The following is a 26,943-nucleotide window of genomic DNA, read 5'->3' on the forward strand; positions in this document are numbered from 1 at the left end:
CTTTGAAAACGTGCTAATTCAAATCAAGGGTGACTTGGCCACCATCTGGCATCAATGATTCATCTCCACCCCCTTTAGCAGAACCAGAGTTTTTCTACTCAGTAATGCCTTAGCCATATTTTTAGTTAAAAATGAATCAGGGACTGGACTTATAATCCCCCTTCTGATACCAACCGAAATAATGGCAGCAGTTAGTGCTTGTTAAAGGGCACTCACAGGACCCCAAATAACAATGCTTACAAATCTATGGTTGTTGCCTAAAGGGACACAGCATAGCAAAAGCATCAAGTAAGCATAACCTCGTAGCCAAAAGCGACCCCACAGCAAGTTATCCAGAGACACCTGGCATCGTCTCCAATTGTCCTCTTTCCACAGTGCCATGGCAGGACATATTTCTTAGATCAGAAATCACTCATGTGTGCGTGGAACACTTTGGAACCAGGAAGTACAAAAGGATTCTAGAACTACCTTGTACCTTGTTAATCATATAGATCTTGCTATGTAACCAGCCTCAATAGCAGAGGTCTCTATGAGGTCTCACTGAGACCAGATACAGTCAGTCTCATTGTTATCAATAAACAATGCTGACACACTGGGATAAGCCACTTCAAAAGTCACCGTGGACCCATGGATACAAAGCAAACCATTATTCAGTGCATTTCATACCTTGACCATTTCATGGCATACCTGGATCAGTGCCATGCAGATGTGTCTCTTATTTCAGTAAAAAATTTCAGGCCAATTCGGCATCTGCTGGAATTAACCCTTATAGCACAGCACACTCTCCTTCTTTAGTATTAAATCCCTGACAATATATAATGCTCCACACATTCTAGATGCTCACAGGAAGCTCGATGGGTGAATCAGTGAATGAATAAGCAGAATTTGCAATCCCAGGCTTTGGCTGACTGATTTCCTTTCCCTTTCTTTTCTTTTCCTTTAGCATGTGTGTTTTTCATATTAAAGGCATTTGGACAATTAATCATTCACTCTTGCTGAGTTCACTGTTTCAGTTCTAACATAATTAGATCATAAACTCTGGAAAGCTGAGATATTTTTAATTTTTCATATCTACCTCTGCTTTCTCATGTTCCCAGTCTTCCAGCTGGATTCTCTGCTATGATGTCCGTCTCTTACCCATGCTACATAGTAGATATCAGCAAAGCACTGATACTAAAGTATGGTCATACTAAAGTATGGTCATCAGGGTGACATGTGCTTAATATATTCTTGGTGAATATTTACTAGAAGTGAATTAATCTCAGCGCGCCTGGGTGGCTCAGTCGGTTAAGCATCTGACTTTGGCTCAGGTCATGATTTCATGGTTCATGGGTTTGAGCCCCATGTCAGGCTCTGCGTTGACAATGTGCGAGCTGCTTGGGAGTCTCCCTCTCCTCTCTGCCCCTCCCCAGCTCTCTTTCTCAAAAATAAATTTAAAAACTTAAAAAAAGGTGAAATAATTTCAGTGTACCTGTATGCTTGGATTATATATAGTTCTAAGAATAATAGGTATGTGCCTATGTCTCTACATAATATCACTGAGTCCTTATAAAATTCACAGGAGATGGGGCGCCTGGGTGGCCTCAGTTGGTTAAGCCTCCGACTTCAGCTCAGGTCATGATCTCGCTGTCTGTGAGTTTGAGCCCCGTGTCAGGCTCTGTGCTGATAGCTCAGAACCTGGAGCCTGCTTCGGATTCCGTGTCTCCCTCTCTCTCTGCCCCTCCCTGGCTCATGCTCTGTCTCTCTCTCAAAAATAAATGAACATCGAAAAAAAAAATTAAAAATTCACAGAAGTATATGATTACACTCATTTAAAATTTTTTAATGTTTATTTTTGAGAGAGAGACAGACAGAGCACAAGTGGGGGAGGGGCAGAGAGAGAGAGGGAGACACAGAATCCAAAGCAGGCTCCAGGCTCTGAAATGTCAGTCTGATGAGGGGCAACTCACGAAATGCAAGGTCATGACCTGAGCCAAAGTCTGACATTTAACCTACTGAGCCACCCTGGTGCCCCTGATTACATTCATTTTAGAGAGAAACTCACAGAAATTAAATAACCTATGTATTATTAAAAAAGTTTTTAAGCAATCTCTACACCCAACATGGGGCTTGACCTCACAACGCCGAGATCATTAGAGATCAAGCATGTTGCACCAGTTGAGTCAGCCAATGCCCCTTAAATAACTTATTTGAGGTCACACAGGTACTACCTGTTTGGGCAAGGATTTGAAATAGGGTCTGTTTGAGATAAAATTTTGGCTCATTCACATTGCTACCATAAGTCTCCCAAGATATTTCAGAAAGCAAGGTGGGTCGCATGCTCCAGCCCTGAAAGGGGGGGCGGGTTCTTCTTTTCTTTAATTTTCTTGTAGCTAGCTTAGAAAGTTCCCTCATGTTGCTCCCTGGTCAATCCATTCCTTATTTTATTCAACCTTGACTTTCTGAAATTTTATAATGCAGGGTGTGTGTGTATATGTATATTTAGATATATTCTTACTAGAAGATTAATTTTAATTATAGTATCCTTTTTTCCCTTGTCATTACTTTTGTTTTGACTATTTAATTTGTTAAGAACTCTAAAAATCTGTATAAAATCTTCCACAATTATTATATTTTTGTTAATTTCCCTTGTTCTTTTCTACAGTATTTTATGCTATGTGACTTGAGAGAGAGAGAGAGAAACATAGAGAGAGAGAGAGAGAGAGAGAGAGAGAGAGAGAGAATCTTAAGTAGGTTCCACACTCAGTGAGAGCCCGTGTGGGGTTCCATCCCATGACCCTGTGATCAGGACCTGAGCCAAAATTAAGAGTTGGATACTCAGCTGAATAAGTCACCAGGCACCCCTAATTTTTTTTCTTCAAATTCAGTTTTGACTGACAATGAGACCTTGACGACTGCTTTCTCCTTGTATGCATTTGCTAGTTTAGATCTTTGAACAACTATGTATTTACTTATTCATTCATTCATTTAAATTTATTTCTGAGAGAGAGAGAGAAAGCATAAGTGGGGAGGGGAAGAGAGAGGCAGACAAAGGATCCTGAGCAGGCTCTGCCATGGCAGCAGAGAGCCTGATGAGGGGCTGGAACTCACGAAGTGTGAGATTATGACCTGAGCAGAAACCAAGAGTCAGATGCTTAATGGACTGAGCCACCCAGGCGCCCCTATTTTATTTATTTTTAAAATGTTTATTTATTTATTTTGAGAGAGAGAGAGAGAGAGAGAGCAGAGGAGGGGTAGAGACAGAAGGAGAGAGAGAATCCTAAGCAGGCTCTGTGGTATCCACATGGAGCCCCATGCAAGGCTTGATCCCACAAACCTTGAGATCCTCACCGGAGCCCAAATCAAGAGTCCTGTGCTCAACCAACTGAGCCACCCAGGTGCCTCGAGATCTTTGAACAATTTTTTAAAACTTTCAAACTTCATGAGTCACTTTGAAGTCTTTTTTTTTTGAGATTATGATTTTTTTATTGTTTAAGATAATTGGATTTTTTTAGTGTAGCTGACATACCATGTTACATTAGTTTCAGGTGAACAGCATAGTGATTCTACAAGTTTATCCATTATGAAGTCTTTATTTGGAAGTCTTTATTTTGTATATAACATATAGCTTTTATAACCCAATCTTAAAGTCTTTTCCCTGTAAGCGATGAGTATATATTCCCATTACTGATATTTTCTGCCCTGTTCTTGAAAAAAAATTTTTTTTTTTACTGTTTTTTTTTTTTCTTTCTCTCTTAGTGCTATTTTGTTTTCTATCTATTGTTTGTGCAAGAATGTTATGCTGGTCTTACAAGTCTGAAGACCATTAGATACCAGATGACAGTGTATATAATATGTCCAGAAGAAGAAAGAGGACGCCCCAAAATTCTGCAGCAAGGTAAGTTCTCTTTCATATGTAGAGTAAAAATAGACTCTCAGATATGCAAGGTCTTGGAATATTTCACAATCCCCACTTCTTACCAAAAATCTAGAGGAGTACATATGACAACAAAATAAAAACGGAATGAAATAAAGAACTCATGAATAATGATCGGTGACACTCAAACGGTGGCTGTTAGTGTTCTGGTGCTCTACGTGCCATTTCCTTTAATCCTCAAAATGACTATACGATGTAGATACTATTATTATCCCAATTCTGTATTTAGGAAACTGAGACACACAATAGGTAAAGAATTTGTCAAGCTCCCAAAGCCGCTATCCATTATGCTCTGATGTGCCAAAGGGGAAGTAAAATGGGGGAATGTGCTGTGAAAGGGATGCCAGTGAATATTAAATAAATTTAAACATAGAATGAAGCCTAAATATAGATTATGATTAAAATCCAGAATTTAATTGATTTCAACAGCACCCAGTGTAAAGATAATAACTTGTTGATAATATCCAGGGACAGAAAATCCCAAAGGGTGAAAACAAAAACAAAAACTGGGGAAGGATATTGAAGGGGCAGAGGGAGGAGGAAGATTGTTAAAGTAAAATAAATTTGTAATCTTTCGTGGGAGGTGTCGACATTTTTTTTTTAAAGTCGAACTTCAATGGGTATTGAGGAGGGCACCTTTTGGGGTGAGCACTGGGTGTTGTATGGAAACCAATCTGACAATAAATTTCATATTAAAAAAAATAAAGTTGAGCTTCATAAACACAGATTTAAGATGAGCTTAAAATTATAAAGGGGAAGTAAAGATTGTCTAAATATTACAGAGGGCAATAAAATGGATAAATCTTTAACAAGGTAGATCAGTAGGACAAAAAATAATAAGGGTGACAAGATAAAGTACATTACTGATTAATTCAGGAGACACCAAATTGAATCATGAGCTCTACGAAGGAAGTGGTGCTATGGTATAAAGGAGCAGAAGAAAAAACAGACCTTTATAAGCCACAGAGATAAACTAGATATAATTTCATGTATTTTACTTTTTGTTGTTGGGAGAGCCAGGGAGAGGATGGTACAGGGCTCCCTTCAAGCTAGTGGTCAAGAATTGTCCTTTTAAAAAAAAATTTTTTTTTTAACGTTTATTTATTTTTGAGAGAAACAGAATGTGAGTCAGGGAAGGGCTGGGGCACACAGAAGCCTGACGTGGGGCTTGAACTCGTGAACTGCGAGAACTGCGAGATGGTGACCTGAGCCAAAGTCAGAGGCTTTAACCAACCAACCAGCCACCCAGGCACCGCAGAGTTCTTCTACCTGAGGTTCAAGCAGATGGCAAAACAAATTTCTCTCCTGCACTCTGCGTCCTTGTTCACTACCTAAAATAGTGTAGGTATTTCTCCACTGTCCTTCTCACGGCCGCCTTCACCTCTACGTTCTTTAGGCTGTAGATGAGGGGATTCACCAAGGGCGTGACTGCACTGTACTGCAAGGAGGAGAGCAAATCCAGGGAGGAACCCGAGGTGGGCATAAGATAGCGAATCAGACCTGAGCCAAAGAACAGGATCACTGCAATGAGGTGGGAGGAGCAGGTGGAGAAGGCCTTGCTTCTGCCTGAGGTGGAGCTGATGCGCAGGATGGTGGAGACAATACGGGTGTAGGAAAAGAAGATTGGGAGGAAGGTTCCCAGCCCATGCAGTAAGATGGAGCAGATCAAGATGTCAATATTGATGGAAATATCAGAGCAAGACAGAGGGAAGAGGGAGGGCAGCTCACAGGTGTAGTGGTGGATGGTTTGGGCCTCACAGAAGTCCAGGTTAATAGCCAAAAGCACAATGATGACTGAATTGAGGGAAGCCAGGCCCCATGAGGCCAGCACCAGCCTCACACAGAGCTGGCTGCTCATCACCTGGCCGTAGAGCAGAGCGTGGCAGATGGCGGCATAGCGGTCATAGGCCATTACCGAGAGCAGAAAGGCTTCAGTCCCTGCGGTGATAAACACGAAGAACACCTGAGCCAGGCAGCCCTCCACTGAGATGGTTTTCTTCTCAGACAGAAGGTCCTTCAGTAGCTTGGGCACAGTGACAGAAGAGAAGCAGAGGTCCAGGAAGGACAGGTTACTCAGGAAGAAGTACATGGGCGTGTGGAGGCGGGAATCGGTCCTGATCACCAGCAGCAGCATCAGATTCCCCATCACGGTCAGGAGGTAAATCCCCAGGAAGAGCACGAAGAGCAGAGCCTGGATGTGGGGGTCGTCGGACAGCCCCGTGAGAATGAACTCGGTGATGATGCTGTGGTTCCTCCAGGCCATTTGTGGAGGGGATGTCCCTGGAATAGAATAGAAATAGCGATGAGCTCTGTCTCCTTCAGGTCATCACCCCTCTCACCATACATCCCTCGAAGCTGCCCTTACCGCATCTCAGGAAAAGTTTTTATCCTGTTTTGTTATCACCGATCCTACGTCACAGTCTTTGCGAACTTCAGAGGATCTTCTGCCCCTTCCGTTAGGGATTTCACTGGACCAATGGATATCTTTGGTTCACCTACACATTCATAGTGTTTAGATGCTACCAATTGTTCTTAGACTTTAGAAATCGTCAAAAATCTAGCACATATCTGAGTGGTTTTCTAAACCTTCTTTCTTCAATCTCTCAACCACAAGTTTTTGGTTCAAAATCATCCAGTGATTCCCTACCAGAGTTGACATCCATTAGGCACAGGAGGTCCAGTGCCTAGCGCCACAGTTGTTGCATGGCTGATGAAAACATTTTAAATTTCTTTTAAGACCAGAAGAATCTGCATTCTATTCATCTTTATAACTGCAACATTTTAATATCTCTTTGTATGGAAAGACAAGGAGCCTAGGGAGGCAAAAGTGCCTGGAACCATGAAAGTCCTAATGTGTCCTTGCCCTCTACTTTATGAACAGAGCATTTAACTTTAGTAAGACTTTTTTAAATACAGAGCATTTTTTTAATCACTATCTCAGTTGTTTCAAGGCAATTCCGTAAGCTTTGATAAGGAATTATTAGCCACGGGGCAAGGAATTTTATCCCCATTTTTACGTGAGAGAAGTCTGATATTAAGGGATATTTTGTAATGTCATGTTGACAACAAACAGAAGTAAAAATAGGAGAAGCAGAAGTAAATTACATTATTTTTTTTCTAATTATCAGCCCAATGTCTAGGCTTAGTGCCCAGTGATAAGGAACACTTTTCTTACTCAGATGCTTCAAATGCTTCTTCATCTGCCCTTCAACTCGTGGCCATTTTGGCTGCTTTAGACACCAGAAAGGTCTATTTGTTTCTGTGTCTTTGCTCACATTCTTCTTCGTATGTTCTCCTCTTAAGCCCACTGACCCAGACTCTCCTGGGTCTTCCAGTGTCATCTATAAACCTGCTTTTTGCTTCTAGCCTGTCCTGACTGCCCAGCTCTCTGTTCAAACCACTGGGACACTTGCTCCCAGGTGCCTTATGGCATAGTCTGAACTGTGTGTCTTGTCTCATGTTAGACAGCGATCTCAGTTTTCCCCTCCCGATTGTGAGCTCCTTGAGAATATAGATCACAACTTGACACCAACAATCACAAATCAGCATTTCTCTGGCTCTCGCCTGCCCGTTAGCTTCTGATTACCTCTCGGATTTCTGTCCGATTATTTTGGAAGCCTCTCCACGTCATCTCCCGCGTGCCTTAGGAAAAAACCTCTGGACTGTCCTCAGCACAGTCTCCTCCCCGACTCCGGCGGCCCCCACAGCGCTAGCGCCCCGCAGAAGTCCTGCTGACATTGCTGCCCCCCAGCGTCGCCAGGCTGCCCACTCACGCTGCGTGGAGGCCACCGCGGCTGAATTTCCAGGATGCTGTTATCTACCCAGAGCACACCGCCTCACGCCGCAGCCCCTCCTGCGGTCTCATTTTTGTAGAATCCACAGCATTGTTGCCACCACTGCAAGAGGCTGCTTGTAATTTATTGTGGAGGTGTCATTCTTTTATTGCCCTTGCGGGTCAGAGTGAAGAGTCGTACGATTTTCTTTTAAGTGTTTTTTGCATCCGCCTGCTCTAGGGATCAGCTGTGTAACCAAGAGGACCAGATGGTGAGCAATTTATGTTAATCATGATGCTAAGAATCATTTTGAACCCTAGCTTCTCAGACTACATCCTATGTGAAGATTCCTTCCTCAGTTGGACCTCTGAGGCTAATTTAGCCTGTTTTTGTCTGTCAGTCCACAGTCCGATCCCATAGTGGGCTTTTGTCTTCCTAGAAATATTTAATCTTACTGATTCAGAGAGCCCTGCTTCTGACCCTTTCAGCTTTGCAGCCATCTTATGACTAGGTGCTAACTTGCATCACGAAAAGCTTAAATTCTGATCCCATTAACAAATCCATCAGCCCCCCATCTTAGACCCAAGTCTGGGTTACCTGTGTGCCAGGACAGAGAGGGCAACGTTCACCTCTGTGTGCCTGCAGGACACTAGCTTCCGTCCAGGGGTGGTGAAGCATAACTGGAGAAGTTACTTCTGAGGAGCCTGCATGGATAAAATTGTAGATACTGTAGAAAGTGAACACTGTATCTTGAGTCCATACAAGCAAAGTAAAATGATACGTGGAAGCCATCTTCCCAAAGATTCCTGTATTTCAAAATAGTTAGGGATATGGCTACCCTGGAAATCGCTTGCCTTCTTCCGCTTTCACTCATAAGGGGGACCTGGCTACAATGTCCGCTGGGGCGTCAAGCTCTCTCATCTGAAGAAGCTTAGCATTTATGGAGAATCCTTTTCTGTCCTGCCCGACACCCACATTTTTTATGGAAGAAGGCAACAGCGACTTCTCTTGTGTGATTTCAAGGTGTCACAAAGGCATGTCCCTCCCCTTCACAATCCCTCGGCAGCACCCCAGATTGATGGCTCAGACTTCTTTCATGACCAGGAACAATTAATCCCAGATGAATGAAGCATAAAAGTAAAGCAGACCGGCAGTTACTCTTGGGAAGGGAAGCTTCCATCCTGAGACGTGGCAGACGGACACCAGAGTTAGAACATGGATTGTGGGCAGGAGTGGACCGGGGTGCTGGTCACGGAGGGATGGGAGATGTAGAAGGAGGATTCCAGCAGTGTCTTGGATAAACGCCTGTGTTGCCATTTTGCCAACACAGATGCCTCATACCCACCAGATACCTGGTCGTTCGATCGATTTCTCTTACAAAGAGATGAGAGAGGATATTGGGTATGTTTATGAGTTTATGGCTCTCAGGGGGTTAACTGTTGCAGGGGGACTTCCACAAGGAGGAAAAAAGCCTGCTGTGCTTCTAACTGTTGTGCTGAGCAAGCAGGAAAATAAGTGCCTCTGACAGTCCACCTTACTCTCTGATACCTTCATTTCATTCCAGGTGTTTGCTTTTTGTAATCCTTTGGGGTCCTGAAGCATGAGAGGGATTTATTCCTAGACTTTACTTTTTTTTATTTTAAACATTTTTAAAAGAGTTTATTTATTTTTGAGAGAGCACAAGCAGGGACAGGGCGAGAGAAAGAGAGAGAGAGAGAGAGAGGCGAATCTGAAGCAGGCTCCAGGTTCTGAGCTGTCAGCACAGAGCCCAACATGGGGCTCGAACTCACAAGTCGGGACATCATGACCTGAGCTGAAGTTGGACGCTTAACCAGCTGAGCCACCCAGGCGCCCCTATGCCCAGACGTTAAAGTGTCACTTCCTTAGTGTGAAGCAGGGAGGGAGGGAAGGTGTCTAGGGCAGCTGGTACAGACGCGTCATTCAGAGAAGCAGAGATATCAGAGTCCCATCTGGGGAGATGGTCCGCCGAGGAGTCAGATGTTCCCCCCTCTGGCTTAGGGACAAGGAACGGGTGGAGCAGACACCTCAGACTTTAGGACAGATGGAAGGGATCGTGGGGTGGAGAGGGGGGAGAGGAAAAGCAGCAGAATTGAAACATACACAGCACTTTACAGGCAGAAAAACAGGGGGGCCACCAGAAAACCAGACGAGATATTACCATTCCCCTGGCTTTTCTTGGAGGAGGCAACTCCACATGGTCTGTCTTCCCGATCACAAGCAGACTCTTGGTAGGTAAGTCCCGAGAACAGAACCCCCGTCGCAAGCGTCTCTTCGCAGAGTATAGAGCCTTTTCTCTTTGCTGTCAGTGAGTGAGGGAAATTAGAATGGCTCGAGGTCTGGAAGCACTGGATACATCACAGAATCAGGACTATTCTCCAGAACACCTTAACCTAGAGTGGGGTCATTCTTCAATGCAGGCCGCTGTATGGAAAGACAGGGACGGTTCTTTTTAAAGAAGCTCCTGTGCTGAACAACAGGCACACATTCCATGGATCCCTTCTCACCTGATCTCAGGTGCAGTAACGTGCCTGGTGTTCATTTATTTCCTCTGTGCTCCTGCATACTCTCTGAGAACATCACCTAAAGAAAGAACAATCTAATAGAACCAGTCGGAAGGCCATCTGTACTTAGGGAGCCGCGGGGCTGGGTCGGGCCCCCAGAGGAAGCTGGGCCGCTGCCCTGTATTCCCTGGAGTCCCAGTCTGAAGCCGAGCTCGGGCCTCACTAACCGCAGTTCGCACTTAACTAGAAAGGTGAATTGAGTAGGAGGCACAGAGGTTCTCTCCAGGGCAGGATTTCAAGTTTCTGAGCTGAGGGAGTTATTGAAAGCCTAGAAAAGACTATTATTAGGCTTGGGGTGGGAGTGGGGGTGTTGAAAAACAAGAGCCTAAGAAAGAGATTTGAAGAAAAACTGCTGGAAAAAGGACATTTCCCCCATGGCATCATTGGCCTGAGAAAGCCCGTAGAAAGTGTTGAGGGAGGTGAGCTGTGACACATTACCGCCTGAACTGCAACTCATTTCCACTGGACATCGCAGTTTTCCTCATTCCTCCGACAGGATCGTCCGTTATAATAGTTAAACGAAAGGCTATAACTCCACCTTGGGAATATTATTCAGCCCTAAGTTTCTAGTGTTTCTATTTAAGCACATACTGAATTTTTCAAGGAGCGTATTAAAGAGCGGTAATTGGAGTATGTAATGAATTGTTTTCAGTAAGTCCCACAGAGGGTTTTTGAAATGTCTGCAGTCAAAATTTTGTGTTTCTGATTTAAGGCAGAGAAGCGTCATCAGCATTTATTGGGGCTCACATATAAGTAACAAACACAGAGGGCACGTTACCCTTCACCATTGGTGGAGGATGCCACGGAGTCCGTGGTCCCTGTGGGGCTGTACTCCTCCTGCCAGACCATCCGTGTGGACCCTTGGCTCGCCTCAGTGTACACATGGGCCCGGGCAGGGCCAGGAGGGGGTAGATGGGTGATGAGAGGGCCCTACTCACCCCACTTGCTCTGTGCCCACACGGCTCCCCTGGCTCCTGGGTGGCATGACCGAAATTGCCACAGAAACAACGGGTGGAAATGAAGATGGACACACTAGTGTTTCAGCAAGGCTCGACTTTAAACTTTAAACTCCTCCTCATTCTTGAAACCTCCCCGTCCCCTTCACTTGGTTTTCTGTGGAATGCTTTGTTCCAGGAGCTCAGTATCGATGTTGACATCCCGCTGACCTCAGTGTATACCTTAGGGGACTGGTCGGCCGGTGCCAGCCCCAGTCATGAGACCGTGGCTGGAAGAAGACATGATGAACGTGGCTGGCTCCGTGTCCCGGATTTGTATCGAAGCCGCCATATTCTGTATTTTCGTAGAAACCCCTCAGCCCTTTACCCCCGGGCGGGCTTGCAGTCTTGGAGGCATGAGCCTACAGCAGCTCCCTTCGCCTGGCACAGTAATAACTATCTTCCTTCTTCACACCCAAACTCTGTCTTCGCCTTACATATCTCTGCTCCAGAGCACAGAGGTCGGTTTTCACTAACATGAGACATGTTACATGTACAGCTCCCAGATGCCCATACGCGGCTTCGGAACACTTCTCCAGGGTGGGCAGTGCTCCTGGAGGGTGCTCCCCAAGGGACAGGGAGGACGGGCCCTGTGGGGGCAACTAGACAGGACAGAACAGATGGACACACGCGTGTCCCTGATTCCGGGCAGCGGCGGTCCCGCCCAGAGTGGTGCCTGTGACCCAGCAACCCTAACACCCTAACACATCGTGAGGGCCAGGAACTGGAAGGGCAGGGTTCCCTGACCACCTGGTGTGTGTGCCCCTGTGTGAGCGGTTATGTTGGGCGTCTGGGGGATGGGACGGTCTGGACGGCCCACCCTGAATTCTCTGCTCCCATCTCCAGGCTGGCCATGTGAAGCAGTCATGGGTGGGCTGGATTCACAAGTGGTGGGGCACATAGGCGTCATTCTGCAGACATGGTAAATGGGCCCAGGCTGGTGAGTGGGCAGGAATGGTCTCCTTTGGGACCCCCATCTTTGTGGTTACTGGTTTGTTTTTATTTGTTTTTTTTTTTTTTTTAACGTTTATTCATTTTAGAGAGAGAGAGAGAGAGAGTGTGAGAGCAAGCATGAGAGGGGGAGGGGCAGAGAGAGAGGGAGACACAGAATCCCAAGTAGGCTCCAGGCTCTGAGCTGTCAGCAGAGCATCTGACGCAGGGCTCGAATTCACAAACTGTGAGATCATGACCAGAGCTGAAGTCAGGTGCTCAACCGACTGAGCCACCCAGGCACCCTTGTGTTTATTTGTATTTATTGATTTTCTAACTGTCTAACCACATCTTCCGGTACCTGTCTATAGTCAACTTTGGAGGGACTCAGGGCAGGCTTCCTGGAGGAGAAGGCCCTGTGCCGGGGCCTCTGAGTAGTGGCTGCCTTGGCCGTCACGTTGCAGGAGTGTGGAATGCTCTAGGGCCGGAGTGGGGCAAGTATGCAAGACTATTCCAGTTGGTGTTCCTGGGTGGCCAGGAGGACAGCCAGAGACCAGCACACCTGCAGCCGTCTGCCTGTAGCCCTTTGTCTCTCTCGGGCCCCAGTAAATGTCATCCTCTGAGCAAGGTTAAATCCGAACTTCACTGAATGCTTCATATGTGACAGCATGTCAGCAAAAAACCCAAACCAAAGCAAAAAAACTCAGTTCTGGGGAGCAAATAGTACTCCTTGTAATTAAGGCCAATTTAGTATGATTTTTGTGGTGTTTGGAAAGCGTCGATCCTTGACTGGCATGGCATCTGTAAACTATGAAGGTAAATAAGTTAAGAGGCAGTTTAGGACTTGACGTGATTGGGTGAGAGGTGGACCAGCTGATGGAGTGGTAGCAGTTTGGCTCAGCCGTGTTGGGAGACAAGGAAAAGGGGGGGCGTAAGTGAGTGGCATTGCATCTTCTCGAGCCCCCCATCAATCCAAAGAAGCTCTACTTTGATCACTTTTATTAGTTTATGTTTTTATGTAGGATTTAAAAAAGAATATAGTCAGGGCTAAAAGAGGTTTGAAAACATTCGATCTGGTTTAGCCCTTTATTTTACTTTTGAGTTTTTATTTAAATTCCAGTTAGTTGACATATCGTGTAATATTAGTTTCAGGGGTCTAATACGGCGATTCAGCACTTCAGTACAACACCTGGTGCTCATCACAACAAGTGCACTCCTTAATCCCCATCACCTATTTCACCCATCCCCCCACCCCACCCCTCTGATAACCACCAGTTTGTTCTCTATAGTTGAGAGTCTGTTTCTTGCTTTGTCTCTCTCTTCCCCCACCCTATGGTTGTTTCTTAAATTCCACATATGAGTGAAAGCATATGGTATTTGTCTTTCTCTGACTTATTTCACGTAGCATGATACTCTCTAGTTCTGCCATGTCATTGCAAGTGGCAAGTTTTCATTCTTTTTTATGGCTGAGTAATATTCCACGATACTATACACCAACCTCTTCTTTATCTGTTCATCAGTCGATAGACACTTGGGCTCTTTCCGTAATTTGGCTATTGTAGATAACGCTGCTATAAACATCAGGGCGCATGTATTCCTTAGAGTTAGTATTTAAAAATTTTTCAAGTGTTTCTTTATTTTTGAGAGGGGGAAAGAGAGAGAGGCTGAAAGAGCGTGAGACACAGAATCTGAAGCAGGCTCCGGGCTCTGAGCTGTCAGCACAGAGCCCCACACGGGGTTCGAACTGACAACCCGTGAGATCATGACCTGAGCTGAAGTTGGATGCTTAACCGACTGAGCCACCCACACACCCCTAGCATTAGTATTTTTGTATTCTTTGTAGCCTTTCATTTTAAATGAGAAAATGAAAGTGACTTGTATCAGATGAGACAGTTGGTGTCAAAGCATGAGTTTCACGTAATAAGTTTTTGTGATACTCACAATTTAATTTATGCCACCAGTCAGATGCAACAAACAGAAGGACTATGAGAGTTTCACACTTAGTAATGAAAAAAGTGCATGGGGATGACATAATGGAGGATAGATTTCATGGAGTGCTTGGTTCAGAGTAAGTATTTTAATAAGCATTTATTATGCAAAAGTGTGAATAAATGTACTCTATTTTGTATATGTTGCATTTTAAATGTGTGTAGAGTGGTAGGATGTGTTGCTCAATGGTCAGGAGACTAGTTTGGACTTCAGATTAGGGGGTCAAAACCATATGAGTTTTATTGACCATAGAGGTGAATAAAATAATGCCAGGAAAGAATGTATATAGAAAGAGAAGTTTCCCAAGGTCAGAATTGTGGGAATAACATCATTTATAGAAGTAGTCAGGAAGTGGACACGACAAATAGACCGAGGTGAAGTTTTCTTTAGATTCAGGAGTGACATCCAGAGGATCCAAATCAAATTACCAGCGAAAGAAAAGGCTCATCAGTACCGTCAAACTTCATCGGTTACTGATGGGAGAGACTGAAGGACTTGGAAGCACCAGTCCAAGGATCATCCCTCAAGAATAAATCCTTTGGTTTACATGAATTTCTCCCGATGTTCCCAATCAAGATTGTGTAAGTAGCCATCCTCTCGGCTCTAGAAGTACCCTCTACTCAGTCTGCAATCAAAATTACATTATTGAAATATAGTTGCCTGTTTATATATCTGTTATTCTTCTTTATTCATCTTTGTACCTTGACAGTGTTAGTTGGTGAACTATATATATATACATATATATATTTTTAAATGATTTTTAATGTGTATCATTTTTTTGAGAGGGGGGCAGAGAGAGAGAGGGCGAGAGAGAATCCCAAGTAGTTTCTGTGCTGTCAGTGCAAAGCCCAATGTAGGGCTCAATCCCACAAACCGTGAGATCATGATCTGAGCCAAAATCAAGAGTCGGATGCTCAACCGACTAAGCCACGCCAGTGTTCCTGTGAAACTATATTTTGTGAATAGATGCACACGAGTTTAAAGATAAGAAGATATAAGGCTGAGGACAGCAGTGTTGGAGAATAACTATTTTTTTAAGGTGGGATGAAATAGCATGTTAAAATATTTGTACCTATGGGAAAGTGTTTATACCTATAGGTATAGTTTATGCCTACAGAGCAGACGAAGTTAAGAATGCAGAATAAAATGGTAAACAATGATGAAGCAAGGTGCAGGGAAAGGTGGCAAAAGATTCACACAACCCAATACACACACACACACACACACACACACACACACACACACACACACACCCCCATTGCAGGTATAGAAGGTGTCCTTCTAGACTATTTCACTGGCACTGAAAGAAAGAGTTAAAGTCATGTGCAGAGATAGGTAGAATTTTGAGTATGGAAGAAATGATTAAGTGATTCTCTGTCAAGTGTAAAGGAAGGTCATCTACTACAATTTTCTTGTTATATTTAAGGAGGAAGGAGACTATTCATTCTGAAGGTCAAACTATGTTTGAAGCATAAGCAGAATTCCATGGAGGTTAATGTCCTGGATACAGAAATGGAGAAAGTAGTGGGGCCTGTGGATGCAATGAAAGAACAAGCTGGCAAGACATTGAAGGCACAGACACAAGAGCTGCTAAATCGATGTACGGAAATAACTAAAATGAAGCTTTTGTGGGGTGATCGTCATGGACAGAAAGAAGGGATGGACTGAAGAACTTGAGTGTTTAGAAAGCGGTGCTGCAGGTGAAAAAGTGAGGGAGCTGTGAGGACAGAAGATTTCCATCAGAGGTTAGAGACAACAGTGGTGGAACCATTCAGATAAGATGAATGGTCGGACCTTGAGGGTCACTTTATTTGTACAAGTTGAGCAATGGTGACTTAGGGTAGACATTGTAAGGAATTTGAGATCAGGTTACCAACATTAATGCTGAAGTTGGCTATTATGACACTGGGAGTGAACGGGCACCTAACACTAGAGGGCGGTACCAACGGGAGGAGGAAAAGGACAGTGGGTAGATCAAAACGGTGGAGGCCAAACAAAGTGTGTGTTTTAGGGATGACCTCCCAACCTGTGGACTTCAGTGCACCTGAAGTGTAGTAGCCCAAGCTCTGTTCTCTGATAGGCCGATTACCCGGGTGTAGACTGTCTTAATGCACAAGTCCCTTGGTCCTAGTGATTAGTGCAGGAAGGGGGATTGGACTTAACTGGCCCAAGATAAAGTTTTTTCTATTCGAACCTCCCATATCTCTATATTCAATTTGTTTCTCCATTTTTTTCTCTCACTACCTGGAAGTGCAGCCACGTCTTTTTCTCATTGTTAAAAATGTCTTCAACCTCGACACACCTTCTTGTTATTTTCCTCTTTCATTCTCTAAAACACCTTGAGAATGTGGTGTGAACTTATTACTTTTTTAAATGTGTTCTATTTATTCAACACACTGAAGTCGGGCTTCTACCCACCACCACTGCCACTGATACTGATTTTACACATTTATGGAAGAGAATATTTCAGAGCATGAGGAACCAGTCAGTATGTGTAGACTGCCCAGGTTTACATTGGTCCAAACCAGTTCTCCTTAAGACTAATCGCTGAAAAGCCCATTGATAGAAATGTGCATTTGCCTAAAATCTCTACTAGCAAATTAAATTTCACATGTGAGGGATAGCTCAATTGCTCTGGGGACTTGACCAATTCTTACTGCTGTTTTTTCTATTTTCTTTTTCCTTGTAGTGTATTCAGGATTGTAAAATCCAACACCTCTTAATGCAATAGACAAGCAAATACTGTAGACACTTGTAAGCAGCAAGGTGGTACAAAGAGACAATTGTCATGCAAACAGGCTCCCCAAGGTCATGCAAATAGAGAATTGTAAGTAGCAAAGCTGAAGGTGAGGTCACCTAGGGAACATTCCTTTGTAAATTGAGAGACAAAAATTACAGCACTTCTTGTTCTTTTGCCTGATATGGAAAGCAAAACAGAAGTGCAAGGAGATTGAAGCTAACCACCTCCTCATCAGGATTGAAGACCAAGTATTTTAAATTTTCAGCATTTAGAATGGTTTCATTTATGTAAAGTTCAAGGACGGACTAAAGTAATAGTTTTCCTTCTTTTAGCTTTGGTCTGTGTTTTAGAAGACCATGATGTCTAGAACTGAAGCTGCCTGGGCAAGTGTTTAGGGCCAGCCTCAGCCTGTGGATAGTTAAACTGTCAGGTAAAAATGCCTGGGTCTGGGTGAGCTTCCCACAATTTCCCTTTTCCAAATGAATTTTATGACGGGGCAGCCCTTGTGGTTCTTGTTATGATTGCAAGACGCCCTTCAGAGACAACCATCAGGAAACTTTGAAAAAATAAGGATTTATTAAGAAGGAAAAAACAAAAACAAAAACAAAAACAAGAGGCTCAAATGGTCAGTTATGGGCATGAACCAAGATCTCTCTACCTAATCGTGTCTATTCAAGTTGCCTGGGCAACCAAAGCCTAAGTCAGACCCTTACATTCCAAAAGAGAAAAAATAACAGCTCTCAAGGCTTACCCTATAACAAGACTGAGGATGAAATCCAAAGCATGAAGATGGAACAGTGGATGGATGGAAAGAACCCAAGTCATTGATGGTTCTATTGAGCAACTCAACTAACTCTGGAACCATCCATCTCCAGACCTATTGCTAATTTAGTGATAAATCTTTTTTTTTTTTTTTTTAATTTTTTTTTTCCAACGTTTATTTATTTTTGGGACAGAGAGAGACAGAGCATGAACGGGGGAGGGGCAGAGAGAGAGGGAGACACAGAATCGGAAACAGGCTCCAGGCTCTGAGCCATCAGCCCAGAGCCTGACGCGGGGCTGGAACTCACGGACCGCGAGATTGTGACCTGGCTGAAGTCAGACGCTTAACCGACTGCGCCACCCAGGCGCCCCAGTGATAAATCTTTTTACAGTTTATGTTATTGTTAATCACATTTTGGTTACTTGAAGATGAAAGCATGCCTAATGAATACTTTCTCCGCTGATTTAAGCACCTCTTATGACATTTAGTTCAGTTTTGTTGCTTTGTTCGTATGGGTTCTGAATGCTTACTGAGTTTAATCCTGAAGTTTTTATATTTCTCTCGCCATAGTGAATGGATATTTTTCTGGAAGATACATTTTTTTGGTTTAACTAATGTTGTGGATGTATAGAAAAACTACTGATTGCATGAATATTCCAAAGTTGTTTGCCTTTCTGAACTCTCTTAGAATACTAATAATTTCTCATTTCTTTTGTTTTTAGAGAGAGAGTGTGAGGCAGGGAGAGGGGCAGAGGGAGACAGAATTGTAAGCAGGTTCCATGCTCAGCGAGGAAAAGGACTCAGGGCTTGATCCCATGACTCTGGATCATGACCTGAGCCAAAATCAAGAGTCAGAAGCTCAACAAACTGAGCCACCCAAGAGCCCCAGTAATTTCTCATTTCTAATGAGATTTCTTAGATTTCCAGGTAGATAATCATTAGCGACTGAATATTTGTGGATCCCTCCCATCCCAATTTGAATGTCATATTCTACTCTCGTTTCACTGTATTGGAGGGAAACTGCATAATCTTCTTAAGTAATATGAGTGGTGTTTCTTCTTCTTCTTTTTTAAATGTTTATTTATTTTGAAAGAGGGAGAGAGAATCCCAAGCAAGCTCTGTGTTGTCAGCACAGAGCCCGACATGAGGCTCAAACTCATGAACTGTGAGATCACGACCTGAGCTGGAATCAAGAGTCAGGTGTTTAATCGACTTAGCCACCAGGCTCCCTGGTAGTATTGTTTCTTTTCTTCTCTTTGTATTTATTTATATTTTAAATGTTTATTTATTTTTGAGAGAGAGAGAGAGAGAGAGAATGGGGGAGGGGCAGAGAGAGAGGGGGACAGAGAATCTGAAGCGGGTTCTGCAGTGACAGCAGAGAGCCTGATGCGGGGCTCAAACTCATGCACTAGGAGATCATGACCTGAGCCAAAGTCCAATGCTTCACTGACTGAGTCACTCAGGTGCCCCATGTTGTTTCTTTTATTAAACTGTAATTTCTTCAATCTGATATTATCTGTTATTATTTTGAAACATGTGGTTCAATATTGTTAATTTTATTAAATTTTTTTTTCAACGTTTTTATTTATTTTTGGGACAGAGAGAGACAGAGCATGAACGGGGGAGGGGCAGAGAGAGAGGGAGACACAGAATCGGAAACAGGCTCCAGGCTCTGAGCCATCAGCCCAGAGCCCGACGCGGGGCTCGAACTCACGGACCGCGAGATCGTGACCTGGCTGAAGTCGGACGCTTAACCGACTGCGCCACCCAGGCGCCCCATCAATATTGTTAATTTTAAATATGTTTTATTGAAAGAGAGAATCATTAGAGTTTTTATTATTAAATATTTGGGGTCACAATGATCGTAGAATTTTATTTTTATACCTGTTAAGAAGCTATTCAGGTGGAATATGATTATTCTCATTCTAACCTATTGATTTGAGAAGTCAAACCAATAGCCAAATTTATTTGGTCATGATTATTATTTAGATTGCTATTCTTTCAGTATACTGTTGGATTCAATGGATTAATATTTCATTCAGAATTTTTGTCTATGTATTCATTAGGGGATGATAATTAAAAATTTTGTAAGGTTTTTATTTATTTATTTTGAGATAGAGGGCGAGAGAGAGAGAGAAAAGCAGGGGAGGGGCAGAGAGAGAGGGAGAGGGAGAATCCCAAGCAGATGCCATGCTGTTCGAGAAGAGCCAGATGCAGGCTTGATCTCATGAACCATGAGAACATGACCTGAGCTAAAATCAAGAGTTGAGCGTTTAAGTGACTGAGCCACCCACGTGCCCCAGAAGATGATGATTTTTTTAGGTTTTGAATCAGAGTTGCTTTAGCTCTGAAAATGCATTGACAATTTTCCGTATTATTCTGTACTCTAAAAAATGCATATAACATTGAAGTTTGGACTCACCTGAAAAACTATCCCTGCTTGTTGCCCATGCGAGCTAATCCTTTGACTTTTTTTGTTTTTATACATCTAATGGCTCAATTTTCTTTTTCTTGAGTTACATATTCCTTAAAATTAGACAAAAGCCTGCTTTTCAAATTTATTGGGATGAATCTTAGTATTTCATTAAAATTTTTATTCTTTATGTCAATGTATTATTGATTTCTTTTTGTTTTTTCTTGAATATATTCTACAGAGCTATGTCAAATTTTATAGATTTAAAAACTTTTTTTAGTTTAATTTTTGAGAGAGAGAGAGAGAGAGAGGGAGAGAGAGAACAAGGGAGGGGCAGAGAGAGAGAGAGAATCACAAGCAGGCTCTGTCCTGCTAGTGCAGAGCCTGATGTGGGGCTCGAACTCACCAACTGTGAGTTTATGACCTGGGCCGAAATCAAGAGTTGGACACTTAACCGACTGAACCACCCAGGTGCTCCGAATTTTATGGATCTTTTTTGAATGACTAGAGCCTGGATTTATTTCTCAAGTCTGTTTTTCTGTTTTTTGACTTATTAATTTGTGTTTTCAGTTCTTTTATCTTCCTTTTCTTATGTTAGGTTTTGTTATTTTCTAATGCTTGGATATGAGCTTTCAGAAACTTAATTTTTTTTCTTGTTTACTAATGAATCAATATAAGGATAGATAAAGATAATGGTTGCACTGGCAATATTTTGTAACTTTAGTATATAATGTTCTCATGTTCACAATATTCTACATAGGGTTTTGATTGCAGTGTTAACATAGGAGCTTTTTTCTTTTTACCCAAGTTTTGTTTAAAAAAACTGAAAGTAGTTGGTATTTGTAAAGGTTATCTTCTGTGTAATAACCCCCCCCCCTTTTTTTTAGAGAGAGAGAATGAGCATGAATGGGGGAGGAGCAGAGAGAGAGATGGAGAGAGAGAGTCCCGAGCAGGCTCTGTACTGTCAGTGTAGAGGCCGACGCAGGGCTCAAATTCACAAACTCCTGAGATCATGACATGAGCCTAAATCAAGAGTCGGATGCTTATTTGATTGAGCCACCCAGGTGCCCCGTTCCTCCCTTGTTTTCAATTCTTTCTGCGACTCCTCAGTCAGATGCCGAATCTCCTGAAATGACCATCGTATCTTTTCAACCTAATTATTTTGTCTAATTGATCTGTTTTGTGGAAAATTGTCTTCGCGTTCTCTTCCAACCAACAGAGCAGCCTTTCCAAAAGAGGAGCCGAAATCAAGAACTGCTGCCTTTGAAGAACAGGCAAGCTCTGTTCAGACAAGCTCTAGAGTCTTTCTTCCAAATTATCTGACACTGTGTGGGAAGAGGTGGGAACCAAAGGAGAACGCAACGGAACACAGTCTTTGTGATTTTTGCTTAGTAAGTGTGTCTTTGTTCACTACGTTAGAGATATTTCCCCAGTGTCCTTCTCACAGCCGCCTTCACCTCTTTGTTCTTTAGGCTGTAGATGAGGGGATTCAGCAAGGGCGTGACTGCACTGTACTGCAAGGAGGAGAGCAAATCCAGGGAGGAACCCGAGGTGGGCATAAGATAGCGAATCAGACCTGAGCCAAAGAACAGGATCACTGCGATGAGGTGGGAGGAGCAGGTGGAGAAGGCCTTGCTTCTGCCTGAGGTGGAGCTGATGCGCAGGATGTTGGAGACAATACGGGTGTAGGAAAAGAAGATTGGGAGGAAGGTTCCCAGCCCATGCAGTAAGGTGGAGCAGATCAAGATGTCAATATTGATGGAAATATCAGAGCAAGACAGAGGGAAGAGGGAGGGCAGCTCACAGGTGTAGTGGTATATGGTTTGGGCCTCACAGAAGTCCAGGTTAATAGCCAAAAGCACAATGACAAATGCATTGAGAGAGGCCAGGCTCCATGAGGCCAGCACCAACCCCACACAGAGCTGGCTGCTCATCGCTTGGCCGTAGAGCAGAGCGTGGCAGATGGCGGCATAGCGGTCATAGGCCATCACCGAGAGCAGACAGGCTTCAGTCCCTGCGGTGATAAACACGAAGAACACCTGAGCCAGGCAGCCCTGCACTGAGATGGTTTTCTTCTCAGACAGAAGGTCCTTCAGTAGCTTGGGCACAGTGACAGAAGAGAAGCAGAGGTCCACGAAGGACAGGTTACTCAGGAAGAAGTACATGGGCGTGTGGAGGCGGGAATCGGTCCTGATCACCAGCAGCAGCATCAGATTCCCCATCACGGTCAGGAGGTAAATCCCCAGGAAGAGCACGAAGAGCAGAGCCTGGATGTGGGGGTCGTCGGACAGCCCCGTGAGAATGAACTCGGTGATGATGCTGTGGTTCCTCCAGGCCATTTGTGGAGGGGATGTCCCTGGAATAGAATAGAAATAGCGATGAGCTCTGTCTCCTTCAGGTCATCACCCCTCTCACCATACATCCCTCGAAGCTGCCCTTACCGCATCTCAGGAAAAGTTTTTATCCTGTTTTGTTATCACCGATCCTACGTCACAGTCTTTGCGAACTTCAGAGAATCTTCTGCCCCTTCCGTTAGGGATTTCACTGGACCAATGGATATCTTTGGTTCACCTACACATTCATAGTGTTTAGATGCTACCAATTCTTCTTAGACTTTAGAAATCGTCAAAAATCTAGCACATATCTGAGTGGTTTTCTAAACCTTCTTTCTTCAATCTCTCAACCACAAGTTTTTGGTTCAAAATCATCCAGTGATTCCCTACCAGAGTTGACATCCATTAGGCACAGGAGGTCCAGTGCCTAGGGCCACAGTTGTTGCATGGCTGATGAAAACATTTTAAATTTCTTTTAAGACCAGAAGAATCTGCATTCTATTCATCTTTATAACTGCAACATTTTAATATCTCTTTGTATGGAAAGACAAGGAGCCTAGGGAGGCAAAAGTGCCTGGAACCATGAAAGTCCTAATGTGTCCTTGCTCTCTACTTTATGAACAGAGCATTTAACTTTAGTAAGACTTTTTTAAATACAGAGCATTTTTTTAATCACTATCTCAGTTGTTTCAAGGCAATTCCGTAAGATTTGATAAGGAATTATTAGCCACGGGGCAAGGAATTTTATCCCCATTTTTACGTGAGAGAAGTCTGATATTAAGGGATATTTTGTAATGTCATGTTGACAACAAACAGAAGTAAAAATAGGAGAAGCAGAAGTAAATTACATTATTTTTTTTCTAATTATCAGCCCAATGTCTAGGCTTAGTGCCCAGTGATAAGGAACACTTTTCTTACTCAGATGCTTCAAATGCTTCTTCATCTGCCCTTCAACTCGTGGCCATTTTGGCTGCTTTAGACACCAGAAAGGTCTATTTGTTTCTGTGTCTTTGCTCACATTCTTCTTCGTATGTTCTCCTCTTAAGCCCACTGACCCAGACTCTCCTGGGTCTTCCAGTGTCATCTATAAACCTGCTTTTTGCTTCTAGCCTGTCCTGACTGCCCAGCTCTCTGTTCAAACCACTGGGACACTTGCTCCCAGGTGCCTTATGGCATAGTCTGAACTGTGTGTCTTGTCTCATGTTAGACAGCGATCTCAGTTTTCCCCTCCCGATTGTGAGCTCCTTGAGAATATAGATCACAACTTGACACCAACAATCACAAATCAGCATTTCTCTGGCTCTCGCCTGCCCGTTAGCTTCTGATTACCTCTCAGATTTCTGTCCGATTATTTTGGAAGCCTCTCCACGTCATCTCCCGCGTGCCTTAGGAAAAAACCTCTGGACTATCCTCAGCACAGTCTCCTCCCCGACTCCGGCGGCCCCCACAGCGCTAGCGCCCCGCAGAAGTCCTGCTGACATTGCTGCCCCCCAGCGTCGCCAGGCTGCCCACTCACGCTGCGTGGAGGCCACCGCGGCTGAATTTCCAGGATGCTGTTATCTACCCAGAGCACACCGCCTCACGCCGCAGCCCCTCCTGCGGTCTCATTTTTGTAGAATCCACAGCATTGTTGCCACCACTGCAAGAGGCTGCTTGTAATTTATTGTGGAGGTGTCATTGTTTTATTGCCCTTGCGGGTCAGAGTGAAGAGTCGTACGATTTTCTTTTAAGTGTTTTTTGCATCCGCCTGCTCTAGGGATCAGCTGTGTAACCAAGAGGACCAGATGGTGAGCAATTTATGTTAATCATGATGCTAAGAATCATTTTGAACCCTAGCTTCTCAGACTACATCCTGTGTGAAGATTCCTTCCTCAGTTGGACCTCTGAGGCTAATTTAGCCTGTTTTTGTCTGTCAGTCCACAGTCCGATCCCATAGTGGGCTTTTGTCTTCACAGAAATATTTAATCTTACTGATTCAGAGAGCCCTGCTTCTGACCCTTTCAGCTTTGCAGCCATCTTATGACTAGGTGCTAACTTGCATCACGAAAAGCTTAAATTCTGATCCCATTAACAAATCCATCAGCCCCCCATCTTAGACCCAAGTCTGGGTTACCTGTGTGCCAGGACAGAGAGGGCAACGTTCACCTCTGTGTGCCTGCAGGACACTAGCTTCCGTCCAGGGGTGGTGAAGCATAACTGGAGAAGTTACTTCTGAGGAGCCTGCATGGATAAAATTGTAGATACTGTAGAAAGTGAACACTGTATCTTGAGTCCATACAAGCAAAGTAAAATGATACGTGGAAGCCATCTTCCCAAAGATTCCTGTATTTCAAAATAGTTAGGGATATGGCTACCCTGGAAATCGCTTGCCTTCTTCCGCTTTCACTCATAAGGGGGACCTGGCTACAATGTCCGCTGGGGCGTCAAGCTCTCTCATCTGAAGAAGCTTAGCATTTATGGAGAATCCTTTTCTGTCCTGCCCGACACCCACATTTTTTATGGAAGAAGGCAACAGCGACTTCTCTTGTGTGATTTCAAGCTGTCACAAAGGCATGTCCCTCCCCTTCACAATCCCTCAGCAGCACCCCAGATTGATGGCTCAGACTTCTTTCATGACCAGGAACAATTAATCCCAGATGAATGAAGCATAAAAGTAAAGCAGACCGGCAGTTACTCTTGGGAAGGGAAGCTTCCATCCTGAGACGTGGCAGACGGACACCAGAGTTAGAACATGGATTGTGGGCAGGAGTGGACCGGGGTGCTGGTCATGGAGGGATGGGAGATGTAGAAGGAGGATTCCAGCAGTGTCTTGGATAAACGCCTGTGTTGCCATTTTGCCAACACAGATGCCTCATACCCACCAGATACCTGGTCGTTCGATCGATTTCTCTTACAAAGAGATGAGAGAGGATATTGGGTATGTTTATGAGTTTATGGCTCTCAGGGGGTTAACTGCTGCAGGGGGACTTCCACAAGGAGGAAAAAAGCCTGCTGTGCTTCTAACTGTTGTGCTGAGCAAGCAGGAAAATAAGTGCCTCTGACAGTCCACCTTACTCTCTGATACCTTCATTTCATTCCAGGTGTTTGCTTTTTGTAATCCTTTGGGGTCCTGAAGCATGAGAGGGATTTATTCCTAGACTTTACTTTTTTTTATTTTAAACATTTTTAAAAGAGTTTATTTATTTTTGAGAGAGCACAAGCAGGGACAGGGCGAGAGAAAGAGAGAGAGAGAGAGAGAGAGGCGAATCTGAAGCAGGCTCCAGGTTCTGAGCTGTCAGCACAGAGCCCAACATGGGGCTCGAACTCACAAGCCGGGACATCACGACCTGAGCTGAAGTTGGACGCTTAACCAGCTGAGCCACCCAGGCGCCCCTATGCCCAGACGTTAAAGTGTCACTTCCTTAGTGTGAAGCAGGGAGGGAGGGAAGGTGTCTAGGGCAGCTGGTACAGACGCGTCATTCAGAGAAGCAGAGATATCAGAGTCCCATCTGGGGAGATGGTCCGCCGAGGAGTCAGATGTTCCCCCCTCTGGCTTAGGGACAAGGAACGGGTGGAGCAGACACCTCAGACTTTAGGACAGATGGAAGGGATCGTGGGGTGGAGAGGGGGGAGAGGAAAAGCAGCAGAATTGAAACATACACAGCACTTTACAGGCAGAAAAACAGGGGGGCCACCAGAAAACCAGACGAGATATTACCATTCCCCTGGCTTTTCTTGGAGGAGGCAACTCCACATGGTCTGTCTTCCCGATCACAAGCAGACTCTTGGTAGGTAAGTCCCGAGAACAGAACCCCCGTCGCAAGCGTCTCTTCGCAGAGTATAGAGCCTTTTCTCTTGGCTGTCAGTGAGTGAGGGAAATTAGAATGGCTCGAGGTCTGGAAGCACTGGATACATCACAGAATCAGGACTATTCTCCAGAACACCTTAACCTGGAGTGGGGTCATTCTTCAATGCAGGCCGCTGTATGGAAAGACAGGGACGGTTCTTTTTAAAGAAGCTCCTGTGCTGAACAACAGGCACACATTCCATGGATCCCTTCTCACCTGATCTCAGGTGCAGTAACGTGCCTGGTGTTCATTTATTTCCTCTGTGCTCCTGCATACTCTCTGAGAGCATCACCTAAAGAAAGAACAATCTAATAGAACCAGTCGGAAGGCCATCTGTACTTAGGGAGCCGCGGGGCTGGGTCGGGCCCCCAGAGGAAGCTGGGCCGCTGCCCTGTATTCCCTGGAGTCCCAGTCTGAAGCCGAGCTCGGGCCTCACTAACCGCAGTTCGCACTTAACTAGAAAGGTGAATTGAGTAGGAGGCACAGAGGTTCTCTCCAGGGCAGGATTTCAAGTTTCTGAGCTGAGGGAATTATTGAAAGCCTAGAAAAGACTATTATTAGGCTTGGGGTGGGAGTGGGGGTGTTGAAAAACAAGAGCCTAAGAAAGAGATTTGAAGAAAAACTGCTGGAAAAAGGACATTTCCCCCATGGCATCATTGGCCTGAGAAAGCCCGTACAAAGT

The 26,943-nt window shown here is 44.2% G+C and overlaps 2 protein-coding genes across 2 annotated transcripts; both read right to left on the reverse strand.

The window, feature by feature from the left end:
- Positions 1–5,243: 5,243 nt before the first annotated feature.
- On the reverse strand, positions 5,244–6,179 carry LOC112867388 (olfactory receptor 8S1-like). Its single transcript, XM_025930397.2, has one exon. The coding sequence runs from the start codon at positions 6,177–6,179 to the stop codon at positions 5,244–5,246; it is 936 nt and encodes a 311-aa protein (XP_025786182.2).
- A 15,042-nt stretch (positions 6,180–21,221) lies between these two features.
- On the reverse strand, positions 21,222–22,453 carry LOC147579192 (olfactory receptor 8S1-like). The gene has a single exon (XM_086711834.1). It carries the CDS (start codon positions 22,438–22,440, stop codon positions 21,517–21,519), a length of 924 nt encoding a protein of 307 aa, XP_086567960.1. The 5' UTR covers positions 22,441–22,453; the 3' UTR covers positions 21,222–21,516.
- Positions 22,454–26,943: the final 4,490 nt, after the last annotated feature.

Source organism: Puma concolor, chromosome B4 (genome assembly GCF_028749965.1).
Source record: "Puma concolor isolate L17-30 chromosome B4, mPumCon1.1.hap2, whole genome shotgun sequence".
NCBI lineage: Eukaryota > Metazoa > Chordata > Mammalia > Carnivora > Felidae > Puma > Puma concolor.